This window comes from Typha angustifolia, chromosome 13 (genome assembly GCF_048772165.1).
Source record: "Typha angustifolia cultivar Huaian chromosome 13, ASM4877216v1, whole genome shotgun sequence".
Taxonomy (NCBI): domain Eukaryota; kingdom Viridiplantae; phylum Streptophyta; class Magnoliopsida; order Poales; family Typhaceae; genus Typha; species Typha angustifolia.
Genome location: NC_133251.1, coordinates 7,129,261 through 7,145,423, shown reverse-complemented (window position 1 = coordinate 7,145,423; position 16,163 = coordinate 7,129,261). Strand labels below are relative to the sequence as shown.

The window sequence follows — 16,163 nt, the reverse complement described above, 5'->3', positions numbered from 1 at the left end:
CTGTCAAAATAAACTAGAAGATGTTAATTGAAGATAAATGTCAATAGCTTACATGATTCTGTCTGACCATCAAATAGTCAAAATAAACTCTATGCCTTTTGATATGAAATCTAATAATGATAAGTATGGATAATCTCTTGTTTGAGACTAATTATTTTTATACTTATATTCTTTCTCACAGAATCTGTAAGTTCATGAGCCATAAATTTGATATCTAATTGATGATGATCGATATTTAGTGAAAGGTTGAGACAAGTATGAAGTCTAATATATTTTATTATTTCTCACATCTTATAGCTATTGTGAATATATGATTGCACATTTCATTGACAAATATCATCTTGTTCACACTTCACATATAAAATAATAGGACTAAAATATTTAACTTTGTATATGTGGTGTAAGACAACTGCATGCTTTTTTAAATACATATGCAACTCGTCCTTACTTTTAAACAATTGACCAACACGTGACTTATCACTAATATTCTATAAAGCAACTGATATACCTTGTACTTGGTTACGAACAACCATATGAGGTGCCTAATTTTTGTTACCCCACTCTAGTAGAGGTTCAAATAAAGGTGGCACAAATGATCTTGATCAGCCTTTAGTTGCTGATCAATATCATCATCAGATGTGGAAGTACAATCATCATTTGTTTCTGCACCACACATAATATCTACTATATGTGAGATATTAACTCTATCACTTCGTTGACTTGGGCCTACATTATACTGATCTTCATTACTATTCAGATGAATTACCGGTTGAAATATCACATGGCTCACATTATTTAAACTTGACTCACTTGAACCTGTATAATATTGTTCGTGATAATTCAGATCAGCTCGTGCTTCAAATATTACTAGGCTGACATTGTTAAAACTTTGTTGACTTAGCTCTGTGTAATATTGTTCATGAAATTCAAGTTCACTAGTTGCTGAGATATCACTTGTTTATTAGATTATGTGACCAAAGTAGTGAATTCCATCAAACCACCACTTTGTTCAAGCAAATCAAGCATTGCATCCACATTTTCATCATCAACAATCGGCATAATATCAAATTTACTACTAAGGTTGCATAACCTACAATGCATTTCCAAGTTCCATTCTCCTCTACTTAGTCTAGTAAGTATTGATATTTTATCTAGTTACTCCTCATATGTTGACCTCTTATCTACTCTAACAAGTCTTTTTATTCCACCATCATATTTAACACCATTGATCCCCCCGTAATTGAGTCACTCCAATAAGCGATAGACACTAATTTTGAAGCCATAATCTGTATGAAAAATAATAAGAAAATCTATTAAATATTTAATTAAAGAACTATGGGGACTTCCTAAAATATCATAATTTATTAAATAGATTAAATTTGGTTTGGCATAACATATTGATAGTTAGAATTGGACACATTGTCATATAAACAATCCCAAATATAAAAATACTGTTTCCTTTTTCTTGTTTTCTTGGAATCTTTAGTGCTTTATGCTTTCTATTGAAGAGAATAGTCTCTAGGTATATGACAATAATGCCAAAAAGTTATGCAAGTGAAAATGATAATCGTAAATGTAGCTAATAAAAATTGTCTTAAGGCCTGTGCTAGCGGACTTTCCTAAAAGCATTCTCAATACTGAAAGTAAATTATATATAAATTCTCCATCACCCACAATGGCCAAAATTGAAGAACATATGGTATAAAATTAAAAAACATATGGTATAAAATTGAAGAACATATAATATAAGATAAGTTTCAACAATTGAAGAATCCACTTCTTAGGTTGACATTTAATCATAAGTACCAACAATAGAGTTTTTTTAGAAACTAATTAGCAATTGAAGAATCCTCTTCTTAGGTTAACATTCAATCATATTAGACTGAGAGGGAGCTTACACTAAGAGAGAGGGAAGGAAATACCGCATTGCATGTCAGCAACCGACTGGCAACCCACAAGGACTATGAGATAGAGGGAGATGGTAGAGAAGGAGACGGTGAGGTCAACACTGAGATAGAGACGAAAATGTCGCACTACTCATCAGCAACCGGCTGGCAACCCACAAGGACTGTGAGGAAGAGAGTCACGTCACTTACTTGGGTGTGAGAGGAAGAAAGAGTTGGGAAAATGACTAAGTGTCGTGGGTTGACTTTTGTATAAGTTAAATTGCTCTCTAAGAGAGCGATTTTGGGTGTGAGAGAAAAAAAAGGGTTGGGAAAATGACTAAGTGTGGTGGGTTAGTTTTTGTATAAGTTAAATCACACTCTAGGAGAGCAATTGTTAAGTCACTTTTTGAGAAAGCGATTTATCGCTTTTTTCAAAAGCGATTTATTTGGCTGCAAAATAAGGTTAAGTGGGACTTAGTTGATTAATCGCTTTCTCATACAGTAATTTATGAATCACTTTCCCATAGAGCGATTTATTAATTGCTTTCGCTAATTACTTAGAAATGAGACTTAGATGATTAGGAAATCTTTTGAATAGTCACTATCCGAGAAAACGATTTCCCCATAGTCCTAGTTTAGGAAATCGTTTGAATAGTGATCTAGTTTGGGAAATAAATTTTATTGTAGCATAATTTTGGTCAAGAACTCCATATTGACTCCATCACATCCTTTCATTTTGGCATCTCTGCTCTCATGTGTCTATTTTACTCATAAGATCCACTTCGCCTCGAGACGTTGATCAAGGGGTACTCAATTTGCAATGATTATTACGTCGAAAATTAGCCTTAATATGTCGGGAATTATTAAAATATATTCTTCTTCATAAGATCCGATAATGATGAGGAAGTATGTATAAGTAGGAGGGAAAAAAAGCGAGAATAAGGGTATCTATTATGAGCATGGTCCTAAGGTGTAGTGTGGACATGGTTGAGAATATTGACAAGGAAAGGGAGTCGGACTCGACAATGAACATGAAATCAGTCCAGCAACCAATAAAGAGCACGGCTTCTTTAAGGACGAAGGTTTTTGCCAACAGTAAAGGACAAAGCATAGCTTGCCTATTGTCAGTAAGAAGATAGGTGCCGGTGGATAAGCAGAAAAGGAAACTCATGCCACTCAAGATAGCTAGGTCTGTAAAGGACCCATCCATGTTAAACTTAGGTGTGCCTAGCAACAAAGGTTCCTAATTAATGATATGTACTGGGGGAGAGAATGTGGAGGGGGGAAACAGTGGAGGTGGGCGAGAGGGCCTCAAGACTAAGGACGATGGTATGCTCCCTCCCAGACTCTGGAGATGGGTTCATCTTGGTTAGAGAAGACAATGTTGTTTTGATTTTTTTCCAAATGTGTCATAAGGTGACACTGATAATGGTAATATGAGAGAGGCTCAGTGTAGGGAAGAATAACACTTTTAAAAAGCCAAAGGCCTCCAACCAAGTCAAATTAAGACAGCCCAATGGGCTAGCTATATAGCATTTAGAATAGCCCACATGTCCTACACAAAGAAACAATTGAAGAAGAGATAAGAGGTGGTTTCCTCAGTGAGCCCACAGATAGGGTAGAATCTATTGAAACATAAGCAATACCAGATTAGAATTAACCTAATTGAGAGTTAATAAAATTTTCAACGAAAAAACCTTGAATTGGGAGGGGGTGATTTTGAACATCTATAGCACCTTCCAACCAATTTAAAGGTTGAGGTTCATAGTCTTAATTTCTTACCGAAACATCTTGCCCTCTAAAAGCAGAATATGGATCTCAAAGATTTGCTTAGTAAGGAGGGGCCTGAAGTGGTGGAGGACTCTATACTTGACCTAAGAACCATCATAGATAAGGTTAACAATGCCATGAAATCTGTAAATTAGGTTCATAAAAAATTTAGAGTAGGTCACCTAGTGAGAGGTAGTGGGCTGATTCAAGGATCATTAAGGAGGGAGATGGAGCAACTATCCTTAATGAACTTAAAAAAGCTCTATTTAATTTTACACAAAACCCCTTTTATAAGCCGCCAACTCTAAGAAATTTTTTTTGTCGAGTTGGAAACCAACGAGTGGAATGACCTATATTTACCCTCCATCAATCTAACCTAGAGGCTATTAGAGGAGATGATGATACTTAAGAATCGCATAGCAATCAGGGAGTAACTAATAGTCTTGAGCTCCCAAATGACAAATCATCTAAGAGAATGAGGTTTGGTCAACTTGTCCTAGCCCATAAGGTGTAAACACTTTTTTTATATTTCTACTACCTTCATCCTAGAAGAATTAACAACCTTAGCAATATGGTCCACAATAAGGTAGCCAAGGGGATGACAAAAGGTGGATTAGGATAAAGTCAAAAACCAAATTAGTTGGGGCGATCTTACCAGCCTTAAAGATATTAGTTTTTATTCACCTTATCACCTACCGATCAATGCAAGAGAGAAGGTCTTCATGATTACGAATAAGGAAGCACAAGAGGAAAATCTTAGTACTCAAATATTCAAAAGGGAATGTACCCTTATTAATGTTTAAGATACACAAAATGTTAACCTTAAGACTAGCATCTAATTTAGGGGCATAAAAATATTAAGTTTAGCAATGTTGATACAGCCGTTAGTGAGATTTTCATAAATTTTGAAAGTAGACCTCAAACTACTGCAAGAAACCTCATCAACCTTAATGATAATTAAAGATCATCAACATATAAAAGATGGCTCAAAGAGAAAGTATCACTCAGTCTGAAAGGAGTTATAGTATGGCTAGCAACAACATTAAAGATAAGAGAAGAAAGGATCTAAGCAACCATAATAAATAGATACTGGATAATGGATCAACCAGTTGAACACCCCTACGACTTTAAAACTACTAAGAAATATTACAATTAATCATAGCAGAAAGATAATTAATGCAAGCTCTGATCCATTTGATATATTTAGTAGGAAAAATTATATGCGAAAGCACTTCCAAGAACCTAGACCATAAAAAATGATCAGAATCCTTCTTGAGATCTATCTTAATCACAAGGAAAGCATTGACCAGTTTAGAGGCATAGATCAATCTCTTAGATTAAGATGATATTATCATGCATATGCTACCCTGCCATAAAGGTGAATTGCTCAGAGAAGATAATCTCAGGTAGGGCTAGCATGATCCCACTAGAACTATTATACATACAATAATACAACACATACTACGACAAGACAATATGACAACTGATTGGGTTGTCCATAGTTATAGGTTTCTAAGCAATTAAAACTAGGAAAAAGGATTATGGGATGTGCCCAAGGACTCTTGGATTTTATAAATTTTGATAGGTTTGAGATGAAATGGCGAGATTAATGTAAGCAATTCAATCTACTCCATTAAAAAGAAGTAAAATCATTGGAATTTCTTCAAGATTAGCAATGAATTCAGGTTCTTTTTCATTCTCTAATCTAATAGGCATGTTTTCTTAATGATTTAATTCTGATTTTATGTTAATAAAAAATTTAATAATTATTAGAATTGTTTTTTTCCAACAAGTGGTATCGGAGCCACACATGTTGAATCATTGAGAGATGCATTTTGATTCAAAGTTATATGAATTTTCTCCTATATGGCATATTAAGATAGAAAATTTCATGAAAAATCTGTTTCGAACCCCTGTTTTGAAATTTATCATTTATATTTGTATCTCCAGAAATATGATTGCACATTTTTTTGTATCGATTTTTTGCATTTTTTGTATTGCATATTAAGATATTTTTATATTGATGAACCCATGTTTGTATTAATTTCTTATATTACTTCTGATGGTGAAAGATACATCTATGTGAGAAATTGCAATAAGGATGCAATAGAAGCTATTGATCTTTTCATATTAGAGTTAGATTATGGTTGTACATTGGATCTAGATGAGACATTTAATAGTACTGTCATTTAGAAGAAATTTAATTTATGCTTCATAATTGTTTTTCTTATATAAGTTATATGGATAAGTTTGATTTTATGCCCTATTTCTTTTTCTTGAATTCTCTACCTAAAGAGTTTGAATACTAGAAAAATATAGTTGCTCATATTTCTATAGTCTGATTCATTTCACTACAGTAAAAAAAATAAAGGTGCAGAAGAACACTTTGCCCTAATTGGAATTCGTGATACTTCCTCCTCGTCCCTCTATTTTAATCGTCAATAAAATGTTATTATCTTAGAAGAAGTATTCCTATTCTATTTTAGTATTGTTGAAATAGGAGAAAAGAATAAGATTTTATCTTGAATTTTTGGGTAGGTTGTAATTAATTCTAGTTACATTCCTTTAGGTTTTATTATGGTTGCAAGTTTGATCTTTTTAATTTGCAATAGTTGAAAGGCTTCTTTTGTGTAGAATATGTTTATCTACTTTCTCACATACTATTGAATGAGTCTAATGATTATTACAAGACTGAATGATAGTTTATTTCAATTATGATATAATGTTGCAATTTTTATATCATTGAGCTTAGGAACTTTTTCTTTTTTGTGAGATCTCTTGCTTCAATATCCTTTCTCACCTATTTTTATGTAGCATCCCGCCAATTTAGTTTATTCTTCGCAATTCTTACTCACTTGAAGAGAAGACATGGAGTAGATTATACTTGATATTTCTAAATAATCTTAGTCTATGTTTTTCTTATCGAAGGAGAAATAATAAGATCTACACTTGACTAATGACAAGAGGCTTACTTATTGTAGAATTCATTATTATGATTATATGAGTTTTGATGGGCATTTATTGTAATTTCTAGATCTACAATCCATGGAGATCTTTTTCTTTCAAGAAATTTTGGTGTTACTGTGAATTTTGATTTAGTTAAATGTTTAACCAGTATCTTGATACAAATGGAGAAGTAATTTCCACATGTACCATTTAGGAAGTTCCTTTCTTTTTCTTTTCAGAAATTTTTGATGTTAATTTGAATTTTGCCACTTTTTAGAGGAGTAATTTCTAAGTCAGCCATTCGCTAAGGTCCTTTTCTTTCCTAAAAGTTTTGGTATTACTTTGTATATTGCAACTTTGTGGTTTGAGTTAATTTAATCAGTATCTCGGTATAAGCAAGGAGAAAAATAAAATAGAATCTCTTCTTTTTACTCTCCTTGTATTACTTATTTCTTTTCTTTTGCATTCCTTTCTTGTAGCGTATCTTGTTTCTTTCGTAATTCTACTTATTATATCTATCGTCTATACACCAGTTGTTCCAAATTACAACACAACACTGAAATCAGGTCAATGTGGAAGTTGATCACTTTGTATTTTGTTGTTTGCTTATATTGGAGAAATTTGTGAAGTAGAGTGGAATCAAAACAAAATTTTGGGTTTATTTAGGCAAGATGCTAGAAGCTTCTTTTAAGATAGTAATTTCCCCACCAAGGTGTAGATAAATTCTTAAAAATTCTATCTCAAAGATATAATTCATTCACAATCAAGGAACTTAGAGAGCAATTACCAACCCAAAGATCAAGAATAAAAATTGAAAACCAATGCTTTTGTACGAGGAAATAATGATCAAGAGTATGATTGTTTTTCTTATCTTTTAGATGTTCTCTTCCTCTTTATTTAGAGATTTTATTAGATGAAATAGATATCTCTTCGTAGTAGGAAGATCCATCCGAAAATAACACCTTTTGGACCAAATAAGTCAAAGAGAATGATTTGATTATTTTGAGAATTTTTCACCGATAACAAGAATTATTTCTATTAGAGTTATGTTTGGTATTGCTTCTATATGTAATTCAGAAGTTCATCAATTGAATGTTAATAATAATAATTTTAGATAGTGAATTAGAAGAAGATATTTATATTGAGCAACTAAAAGGCTATGTGATAAATGGTTTAAAAGATAAAGCTTGTAAATTAAACAAATCTCTTGTAATAAATAGTATAAGAAATTTAAACAAGAAATTAAAGAAATTTGGTTTTAAAAGTAATAAAGTAGAGAGTTGTGTTTCTATTAAAATGATGCATATATATAAGGTTATTCTTACTTTCAATGTAGTAGCATGATTAGTATAAATAAAACTAAAGGATTTCTTACTAGATCATTTAAGATGAAAGATCTTGGTCAAATAAATATAATTTTGGGCATGAAAATGATTAAATAAAATAATACTTATATTTTGACACAATCATAATATATTGAGAGAATATTAAGAAAATTTGATTTTTTTTTTATTGTAAAACAAGTGTGACCAATTAGTAATAATAAGATGAAACAATTAGACAAGAGTATGCAAAAGTTATTGATAGTTTGATACATGTTATGAATTACGGTAGACTAGATATTGCTTATACTATTGGTAAATTATGTAGATTTACTAGTAACCCTAATAATCAATATTGAATAGAATTTACTAGAGTTATGAGATATCTCAAGCATACAATGCATTAAAGTTTATATTATAGATGTAATAATGTTGTTCTTGAATATTATAGTGATGCTAATTAGGCTTTCAATAAGACGTTCTAAATTGGTTAGTGGTTTTATATTTGTTTTATCTTCTATGGAAGATGAATATATTGCTATGTCACGGGTAAGTAAAAATTGATTTGGTTGAGATGTTTTTTTATATGGTATTTTTTTGATGAAATGTCTAATTCTTCGATTACTTTTATATTGTGACAATCAAACTGCAATATATATAGCGTGATGCAAAATAGTTGTGGACACTCTTGATGAGATTGTTTTTATGAGTATGAAGATCAAGGCCGTTTTCTACAGGTTATCGGTAAAATCCAAGTGTATTGCTAAACCAAGATAAGTGCAGGCCTATAATGCATTGTCTTAAGTGGACCAATAACCATGTCCAATTTGGATATTAATTTATTTGACTTTACTAATTTGAAATCAAGGTCTAATTTTCTCATCTTTTTAAATTTGAAGTATTTAAATTATGTTAAAACAATATTTTCAAGGGTCATTCACCTATGGCAATAAATTATACATTATTTAAATATTTTTATTTATTTCTATTTTCTATGTTTTTGTTTAACTCTTATTTTGAAAATAAATAGGGAATTGTAGGGTATTTTCATAAGTAATATAAAACAAAACATGCATTAATGGGACTGTTTTATGAAAAAATAGTGTTAGTAGGAAAAATTATTGAAAATTCGTTCGAACAATATTTGAATCCATTCCAATAAGATTGATATGTTTTAACATAACTTTTCTGAGAGCAAATTCTATCAAACGTTTGAAACCCATTAATTTTTGGTTGAAAAAACAGCTCTATTTGTGCATGTTTTATTTTATATTATTTATGAAAATACCCTGCATCTTAATACTGTTTCAATTGATTGAACTGAAAATTGGGTTCCTAGAACTTCACATGATTACTTCAAGTACACAAGAACAAAGAAAAAGGAGTTTTAGAAAGATGATGGATTAATTTTCTGTCCTGTTTCTATCGCATATTGGCAAGCCTTTCTGGTAATATGTTGATCCTATCCTACCCAATAGTGGACACAATCATACAGGTATAATCTACTCTTGTCCTAAATCATCTCGTGCGTGGTTCCCTTAGTTAACAGAGGGGTAAATTTTGCGTCTTTTCTTCTTGTATAATCTCCTCTCATGGAACATATTGTTCTCTTGGAAGCCAATAGTAGTAATGAATGCTCTCTGTTTCACTGCTGTTAGTTCTTATTCTAAGAATTGAACCAAATTTCAGTGCCACTAGTAAGAATATGTTTGTATCCACATACATGTATATATTTATGTTCACTTTATACATATATGGTTGTATCCTTGTCTGTTATTTCTTATGTTTATTTGCGCATATGTGCACATATATGAATGTACTCTTTATCTCTAGATAAACGTAGGGAACCTAACAGCTTTCTCGTAATGTTGGGGTGTCAATCATATATGTCAGGATGTGCTATAGAATTTGTTAATTGGTAACCATTATAACTGATATACATAGCTTTTGAGACCAAATATGATGCGTTGCTTGGGATTAAGCATCGGTTGGCTTTTTGTAAACTGCGTTTTAGAGGCAAGAACCAGTCCCTAGGTCGAAACTTCTCGTCATTTTTTCTCATGACTACAGATTTATAAAAGTGTTGCTCCTATGTGAATGCTTAAGCTGCAGTAGGGAAGGTATGGTTAAATATGCCAAATATTTGCCATCAATTCCTGAAGGATTAATGTTAGGTTGCAGATAGTCATAAATCTATTAATTATTTTGAATCTATCTCAGCTTTCAGATATATTTAAATGATCTGTGTTACTGAAAAAGACAAGGTTTACAAGGATGATATTGAAAAGCATTCAAAAAGATGGCTCAGGTGTTTAGATAGCACTAGAAGTGCCTGACATTACTAGAAAATCGGGGATCACTAAGTGGGCTCTAAGGCATTGCATTTCAATAGATAACTATATCACTAATTCCTCCTTGAACAATTGCGAAATTGACTTCTTTGGGATACGGTTGGCAATAGTAGACTTTTTAGTTGCTTCAACTATTGCAAACTATACAAGTAAGCTTCCGAAAATCTTCTGGAGAGATGATTCAGATTACAAAACTTTAATCCATCTTCCAATATATATGGAACAAGGATATTTATATTCAAAAAATATATATACATTTAGGAACATGGAACAATGATCTTCTCGGCTGTTCTAGTTATGTCTTTTTATTTGAATCAGGACAACTCCTTTCTGTATACATCAATCCTAGTTAAAGAGATTCAGAATCTGTACATATTCTTGTAAATTCTTGAGGTGAAAAGTTTTAACTATATTTGTGCCTCCACGATGTTATCAATGTTGTCAAGCCAACTTACTACTTCATTGATGGTTGGTCTGTTGAAGGGGTTCTGATCAGTACACATGCAGGCAACATCAAGAACCTGCAACATTTGCTCTTCATACCCTTTGCCTCTCAGAAGGGGATCAAGGACCTTAATCTGCTCACCCTTGCATTTCATATCTTGCACCCACCCTACGAGATCCGTCGACTGCGATGGCAACACCTCAACAGGCCGTTTCCCGGTGATTAGCTCCAGCATGACTACCCCAAAACTGTAGACGTCACCCCTCAATGTAGCAACCCATGCTTGCCCATATTCAGGAGGTATGTAGCCTAAGGTACCAACTAACTCAGTTGTTACATGGGTTTTATATGGAAGGATCAGCCTGGAGAGGCCAAAGTCAGCAACCCGAGCTTCGAACTCTTTGTCGAGAAGAATGTTGCTGGATTTGATGTCACGGTGGACAATGTGTGGCTCGCAGATCTGGTGGATGTAAGACAGACCCCGGCTCGATCCTTGTGCAATCCTCAGCCTGGCAGGCCAGTCGAGGACCATTCCGACGTCATCCCTGTCGTGCAGCCAATCGTCCAGGCTACCATTCTCCATGTAGGAGTATATGAGAAACTTGAAGCTTCCTTGGCTGCAGTAGCCTTGCAGGGGCACCAGGTTCTCGTGCTGGACCATGGACAGGGCTTCTACCTCTGCCTTGAATTCCCTTTCCATCAGGCCCATGTCACCAGACAGCTTCTTGATTGCGAGCTTCATGCCATTGTCGAGCTCGGCTTTGTAGACTAGCCCATAACCTCCACAACCGATGATGTTTGCCTGGTCAAAGTTGTTTGTCGCCTTTAAGATGTCTGAGAAAGTGAGGTCTTTTATTTCATGATCGCTCTGAGGTACCATGACCATAGTGGATTCCTTAATGTTGACACTTGAAACCTCTGATGTCGAATTGTAGGTTAATATGCTGTCACTGCTACCTGTTTCTGCATTGGTGATATTTTTAGTGGACAACAGATAATATGCTAGCAGGAGAAGTGCAAGGCACCCTCCGAAGGTGATGCAGAGTGAGACTACAAAAAGAAGCTTTCTGTTGGTCCGTTTGGGAGAAAGAGCAACCACTCCTCCGGAGGTACTGTTGGAGCAAGTTTTATTAATTTGAGAGCCACACAGCTTGGGATTCCCAAGGAAGCTCGAGCTTGGGAATGTATCGAACTGATTACCTGATGGAATCGGCCCCTCTAGATCATTGTCAGCAACACTAAATTTTGCCAGGAAGCTGAGCTTGTTAAGGGATGGAGGAATCATGCCTGTAAGGTGATTTGAGGACAGATTCAAATTCTCCAAGTTGGTCAGATTATCGAGCTGCGGAGGAATCCCATCTGATAAGTTGTTGCTGCTGAGATCTAGCACTTGGAGCTTCTTCAATCTACCAATTTCAGGAGGGATGACACCAGTAAAGTTGTTGTGCCCGAACTTCAAAGCTGGAGGCAGAGCTGACAGCTTATTATACTGGAGATCCGATGAATTATAATTCGTCGAGAAGACGGGCAGCTCAAGATAACTTGGGTCCAACTGGGCAACAGTCTGTTCCGATGCCAGCAGCGGCATCCCCGTGATTGCTTTTGGAATTTCTCCTGACAAATAGTTACCGGATATGTCCAGATAAAAGAGTTTAGGGAGGGTGTTGAACCAGCTGGGGATTGTTCCAGTGAGTTTATTCCCAGACAGATCGAGGACTTCCAGATTTGTGAGCTTGGATAACCAGGAAGGAATTTGGCCAGTCAGCTGGCAATTTCCGAAGCTCAGAATTTGGAGATTCTCGAACCCGCTGACCGAATCAACATCGGGAAGGACTTCGCCTTTGAAATTTTCCGCAAGTAGAATCGCTGAAATGTTCTTGCAGCTCTTGAGGATGTTGAGCGTGCCACTGATGTTTGTCATATTGTTAATAGACAATGATAGGAAGGACAGAGCCTGCAGATTGATCATCTCATGTGAGACCTGACCCGTTAGTTGATTAGCAGACAGCCGCATTGCATTCAGGGATCTGCAGGCGTAGATATTCTCCGGAATGTTGCCGGCGAAGTTATTGTAACCTAAATCGATCGTGTTAAGGTTGGAGAGGTTGGAGAAGTTGAAAGCGGAAAGCTCACCACTGAAGTTGTTGGCCCTGAGATTCAGGTCCTTGAGACTAGTACAGTTAGTGAGGGAAGAAGGCAGGTTCCCCCACAGTCTGTTGTTACATAGGGTCAGATGCTCCAATTTTGTGAGCTGACTGATAGATTCAGGGAGATGCCCGCGGAGTTCATTGTCTCCAAGATCAAGTGTGATCAGATTTGAGAACTTGGCTATGAGTTCGCCGTCAAGGACACCGGCCAACTGATTGTAAGGAAGGGAAAGTTGCTGTAGTGATGCCGCTTCAAAGAGGTCGCCAGGGGGAGTTCCGGTGAGGTTGTTGTGGCCAGCTGCGAACACCCTCAGCTCTGAGCAATTGCCAAATCCCTCAGGAATGTTGCCGCCGAATTGGTTACGCGAAAGGTCTAGAAAAACGAGGTTGGGTGAGGCACTGCAAAGAGAAGCGGGAATCAGACCGGTGAAGCTATTCCCGCTGCCGTTGAGCGCCACAAGATTCCGAGTAAGCCTCCAGCTGAAGGATGGGAACGGTCCAGTGAAGCAGTTGCTCGAGACATTCAATACCTTCACGGGAAGGCCACCATGGGACGACAAAGAAAGCTCAGGTAGTCCTCCGGCAAGGCGGTTGAAGCTTACATCTAATGTAATGATGCTGCTGGACCACAGTAACGCCGAAGGCAGAGTACCAGTTAGCCAGTTGTGGGACAGATCAACATACGAGAGTTGCGTCAGATTAGCGAGTGCAGGGGAGATCTCTCCCTTGAGTCCTTTGGCCGGCAGCGAAATGCGAGTGACTGCTCCATTGGTGTTGCATTCAATCCCCTCCCACAAGCAGCAGTCTGAGCTGTTCCACGAACCAAGAAGGCTATTATTGGCGGTGGGTGAAAGACCAGCGAGGAAGGAGAGGAGGGACTCCCTATCCAACTGTGAACAGGCACTCGATGGAGAAGCCAAGAAGAGGAGGATGGTGATGGGCATAAAACATGATATGAAGAGGTTGTTGCTATGGTTACGACCAGCAAGTAGTAGTAGTAGTTGTGGCATGGCTTATCACAAGCATCACATGAAGAGATGGAAGATTACCCTGTGGGATTTGTTGGGCATTGAATTGAGGGCACCAATTAAGAGGGGATCAAGTAGCTAGCTATCTTTTCTATCTCTCTTCCAGTCTTCCTCCTTCCCCCTTCCTCCAATGAGGAACGGAGGTAAGGCAGTTTAAGATAGAAATAATCATCACGAATGTAGTCAATGGTTGCCTGTAAAATAAGGGTTGTTAGCACTCTTCTTTGCATTCTAGACGTTATTCTAAACGATGATGGAATTAGCGTGTGAAGCTGGCAAAGAAGACCCACCTCAGGAGTTCCAGGCTAGGCGATGAGACCAATTGAAATATCTTTCTGTACACACCTTGATTTGGAAAATGGCTGCTATAATGGAAGTAATAGATTAGGAGGAGAATCGGTCACTCGTTATCTCTTCACACCTCAAGAAGTCAAACGACTAAGACCTCCATGTATTTAGTTTTATTGGCGACGTCTCCCTTCACTTTACACTTTCGACCTTCCTTGCATTCCATTCCTAAGTGCTCTTTTCTTTTACTCCTCCAGTAGTCGTCACTTTTAGATTATCAATAATGAGGGGAAGAGGAAACTTCAAGTCTAAACTTGCATACATACGAAGTGCTACTTGCAGGGTAAGCTGATTCTGGAATCTTCATGGTGCTTTATTAGTACATTAATTACTTGATTAATTATTTACTAACCTTGCACTACGGTCAAGAGACCGGAAGGAAACAAAAAGGAAAGTGTGCTATCGATTGAGTCATGCAACATCTATTTGGGCCCTTGATATCTAAAAGTTTTATTATATTAAACGTTAAGCTGCGTCATCACGCGTGGCACCAAAGGCACAGTGCACGAGGTGTTGACAAATTGGAATCTATTTCTATAGCTCGGACTTGGGATTATCCTTAACGTTTAGCCTAGACTGGTTCACGTTTCATATCGACGAATTTAACCTCCATTTACATTATATAACAAACTGATGATTTTGTTTTTTAATAGGATAAGATGGAGTTTTTGAACAAATTAACCCATCCCATCTGCACTAATGCAAATTTTGGTCTAGGATTTTGTATTCGCCAAAATTAAATATAGTTTTCCTTTTTTAAAAAAAAATAAACTAATTAAACCATCTAAAGATGGATCTGTTTAACTATAATTTTTTAATAAAATTAGTGTTAACTTTTATATAGAAATTTCAACAAGTTTTGTATTTATATATGTAAGTTCATAAAATAAAGTGTTAATTATATTAGCAGTTTATGTATGTAAAATGTTGAACTTATAGATGGCTCCTATTAAAAAAATTGAGACGAAATGTTAATAAATTTAGATTAGTGTCTTACCCATAAGAAGAAGACCCTGACTTACAACTATATTGAAATAGACCCGACCCAAATATCATTCCATATGTTAAATCTAAATAATCATAATAAGACATTCATTTTCTTCGAGGAATGGAGCGGCAAGTATAATATCATAAAAGTTTCCAAAGAATTATTTACGGAGAAAGTTATAAATAACACCCTGTATTTTAACTATATTACAAATTGAGCCCTCTTTCTATTATCTATGAATTGAGCTCTTGGTTAGGAAAAATTAAGCCACACCGTACCATTTGATATATAGATGTAATTTAATCTGATTATTAAATTAACCTAATTAAGCTTCAAAAACAGCTTTGAGAGAAACAAAGTAAGTATTTTTTATCAAAACGGGATCAAATTAAGCCTCTAAAAGAATAAAAAGAAGGCTTAAATTTACCCGATATACTTTCACTCAATATTATTTTACTTTTTTATACTATAAAAGCTTACAGATATCTCTTTAGACTTTTAAAAAATTATAATCCCTTAGATACCGTTAATAATACCTTATAATTATTTTTATATCTTTCTCTAGTTAGAATACATATTATGTTTTATTAGATAATAAAGTAAAATTTAAATTCATTATAAGCCCAAATGCCACCTCTCCCAACATTTACCCATTACATCTTTGTCTCACCTGATCCACGCTATAGAGATAAAAAGAGTTATCTCCCTCCCCAATGGTACTAACCTCCTCTTTCCTCCATCCCCCCTCTCTCTCCTCAAATCTATTATTTGCATTCCTTAATGGCTTATCCCTCTCCACCTTCTCTCTTACCAAAACCCCATCTTCCCACTTCCAATTCCCCTCATTCTACTCTCTCCGTCCAACTCACGAAGAAGCTACAAAGCCGCATCTTCTGTGGCACAAGCAATAAAACCATTGCCATCAAGGTGGT

At 35.5% G+C, this 16,163-nt stretch overlaps 1 protein-coding gene across 1 annotated transcript; it reads right to left on the bottom strand.

The window, feature by feature from the left end:
- Positions 1 to 10,454: 10,454 nt before the first annotated feature.
- LOC140774626 (tyrosine-sulfated glycopeptide receptor 1) lies at positions 10,455 to 14,442 on the bottom strand. The gene is made up of 2 exons (XM_073117701.1): positions 14,186 to 14,442; positions 10,455 to 14,089 (listed from the first exon to the last, which is right to left on the bottom strand). Exon 2 carries the CDS (start codon positions 13,875 to 13,877, stop codon positions 10,683 to 10,685), a length of 3,195 nt encoding a protein of 1,064 aa, XP_072973802.1. The 5' UTR covers positions 13,878 to 14,089; positions 14,186 to 14,442; the 3' UTR covers positions 10,455 to 10,682.
- Positions 14,443 to 16,163: the final 1,721 nt, after the last annotated feature.

Excerpts from the sequence above, each read along its gene's own strand:
- LOC140774626 (XM_073117701.1), bottom strand. The coding sequence starts at position 13,877 with ATGCCACAACTACTACTACTACTTGCTGGTCGTAACCATAGCAACAAC.